Source organism: Salvelinus namaycush, chromosome 2, assembly GCF_016432855.1.
Source record: "Salvelinus namaycush isolate Seneca chromosome 2, SaNama_1.0, whole genome shotgun sequence".
In the NCBI taxonomy this organism is placed as follows: domain Eukaryota; kingdom Metazoa; phylum Chordata; class Actinopteri; order Salmoniformes; family Salmonidae; genus Salvelinus; species Salvelinus namaycush.
The window spans coordinates 6,005,781-6,008,280 of NC_052308.1; the positions used below are offsets into that span (position 1 = coordinate 6,005,781).

General features: G+C 38.0%; 1 protein-coding gene across 1 annotated transcript in view; it reads right to left on the minus strand.

Moving 5' to 3' along the window:
- Positions 1–1,206: 1,206 nt before the first annotated feature.
- LOC120058258 (mimecan-like) overlaps positions 1,207–2,500 on the minus strand; it is a 16,587-nt gene continuing 15,293 nt past the window's right edge. Inside the window, exon 3 of the mRNA XM_039006792.1 lies at positions 1,207–1,395. Coding sequence (XP_038862720.1) covers positions 1,223–1,395 — 173 coding nt within the window. The 3' untranslated portion in view covers positions 1,207–1,222. The remainder of the gene's footprint in view (positions 1,396–2,500) is intronic.

The following is a 2,500-nucleotide window of genomic DNA, read 5'->3' on the forward strand; positions in this document are numbered from 1 at the left end:
CGTAGTATTATATATGTAGGACGTGTTCCAGTAGTATTATATATGTTGGACGTGTTCCAGTAGTATTATATATGTAGGACGTGTTCCAGTAGTATTATATATGTTGGACGTGTTCCAGTAGTATTATATATGTAGGGCATGTTCCAGTAGTATTATATATGTAGGACGTGTTCCAGTAGTATTATATATGTTGGACGTGTTCCAGTAGTATTATATATGTAGGACGTGTTCCAGTAGTATTATATATGTAGGACATGTTCCAGTAGTATTATATATGTAGGACGTGTTCCATTAGTATTATATATGTAGGAAGTGTTCCAGTAGTATTATATATGTAGGAAGTGTTCCATTAGTATTATATATGTAGGAAGTGTTCCAGTAGTATTATATATGTAGGAAGTGTTCCAGTAGTATTATATATGTTGGGCATGTTCCAGTAGTATTATATATGTTGGGCATGTTCCAGTAGTATTATATATGTAGGACGTGTTCCAGTAGTATTTTATATGTAGGACATGTTCCAGTAGTATTATATATGTTGGACGTGTTCCAGTAGTATTATATATGTAGGGCATGTTCCAGTAGTATTATATATGTAGGACGTGTTCCAGTAGTATTATATATGTAGGACGTGTTCCATTAGTATTATATATGTAGGACGTGTTCCAGTAGTATTATATATGTTGGACGTGTTCCAGTAGTATTATATATGTAGACATGTTCCAGTAGTATTATATATGTAGGACGTGTTCCAGTAGTATTATATATGTAGGACGTGTTCCAGTAGTATTATATATGTAGGACGTGTTCCAGTAGTATTATATATGTTGGACATGTTCCAGTAGTATTATATATGTAGGACGTGTTCCATTAGTATTATATATGTTGGACGTGTTCCATTAGTATTATATATGTAGGACGTGTTCCAGTAGTATTATATATGTAGGACATGTTCCAGTAGTATTATATATGTAGGACATGTTCCAGTAGTATTATATATGTAGGACGTGTTCCAGTAGTATTATATATGTAGGACGTGTTCCAGTAGTATTATATATGTAGGACATGTTCCAGTAGTATTATTTCCCAGGTTTCTAGAAATCCTGAATTTCCCAGATATCTGGCTTCAGTTGTAAATAAGCAAGGAAAGAATCCTCTAACCAGGACGTTTGGAAAAATCAGTTAACTTCCTAACTTTAAACTTTCCTTTATGTTTCAACCCCTACTCACCGATTTCTGCAAAGTCTTTATTGGTGATCTTGTTGATCTTGTTATAGCGGGCGTAGAGGTAGGCAGTCTCCTTGGGCAGGGTGGGCACAGCAGTCATCTCTGGAACGACCTCCTCACAGTACACAGAGCCGGTCAGACACACACACAGCAGGCATGTGGGCAGCTCTGGAGACACAGAACACACATGATGGATGGATGAATGGATCAACGAATGAATGAATGGATGGATGGATGGATGGATGGATGGATGGATGGATGGATGGATGGATGAATGGATGGATGGATGGATGGATGGATGGACGAATGAACGAATGAACGATGGATGGATGGATGAATGGATGAATGGATGGTGATGAATGGATGAATGGATGAATGGATGGATGATGGATGGATGGATGGAGGGATGGATGAATGGATGGATGAATGAATGGATGGATGAATGAATGAATGAATGAATGAATGAATGAATGAATGAATGGATGAATGAATGAATGGATGGATGGATGGATGGATGAATGGATGAATGGATGGATGGATGGATGGATGGATGGATGGATGGATGGATGGATGGATGGATAAATGGATGGATGGATTGACTGACTGACAGATTTTTGTGTCATTAAAGGGTCTTGAATCTTTCAGATGCCCAACCTACAGTTGAAGTCGGGAGTTTACATACACCTTAGCCAAATACATTTAAACTCAGTTTTTCACAATTCCTGACATTCAATCCTAGTAAACATTCCCTGTCTTAGGTCAGTTAGGATCACCACTTTATTTTAAGAATGTGAAATATCAGAATAATAGTAGAGAGAATGATTTATTTCAGCTTTTATTTCTTTCATCACATTCCCAGTGGGTCAGAAGTTTACATACACTCAATTAGTATTTAGTAGCATTGCCTTTAAATTGTTTAACTTGGGTCAAACGTTTCAGGTCGCCTTCCACAAGCTTCCCACAATAAGTTGGGTGAATTTTGGCCCATTCCTCCTGACAGAGCTGATGTAACTGAGTCAGGTTTGTAGGCCTCCTTGCTCGCACACGCTTTTTCAGTTCTGCGCACACATTTTCTATAGGATTGAGGTCAGGGCTTTGTGATGGCCACCCCAATACCTTGACTTTGTTGTCCTTAAGCCATTTTGCCACAACTTTGGAAGTATGCTTGGGGTCATTGCCCATTTGGAAGACCCATTTGCGACCAAGCTTAAACTTCTTGACTGATGTCTTGAGATGTTGCTTCAATATATCAACATAATTTTCCATCCTCATG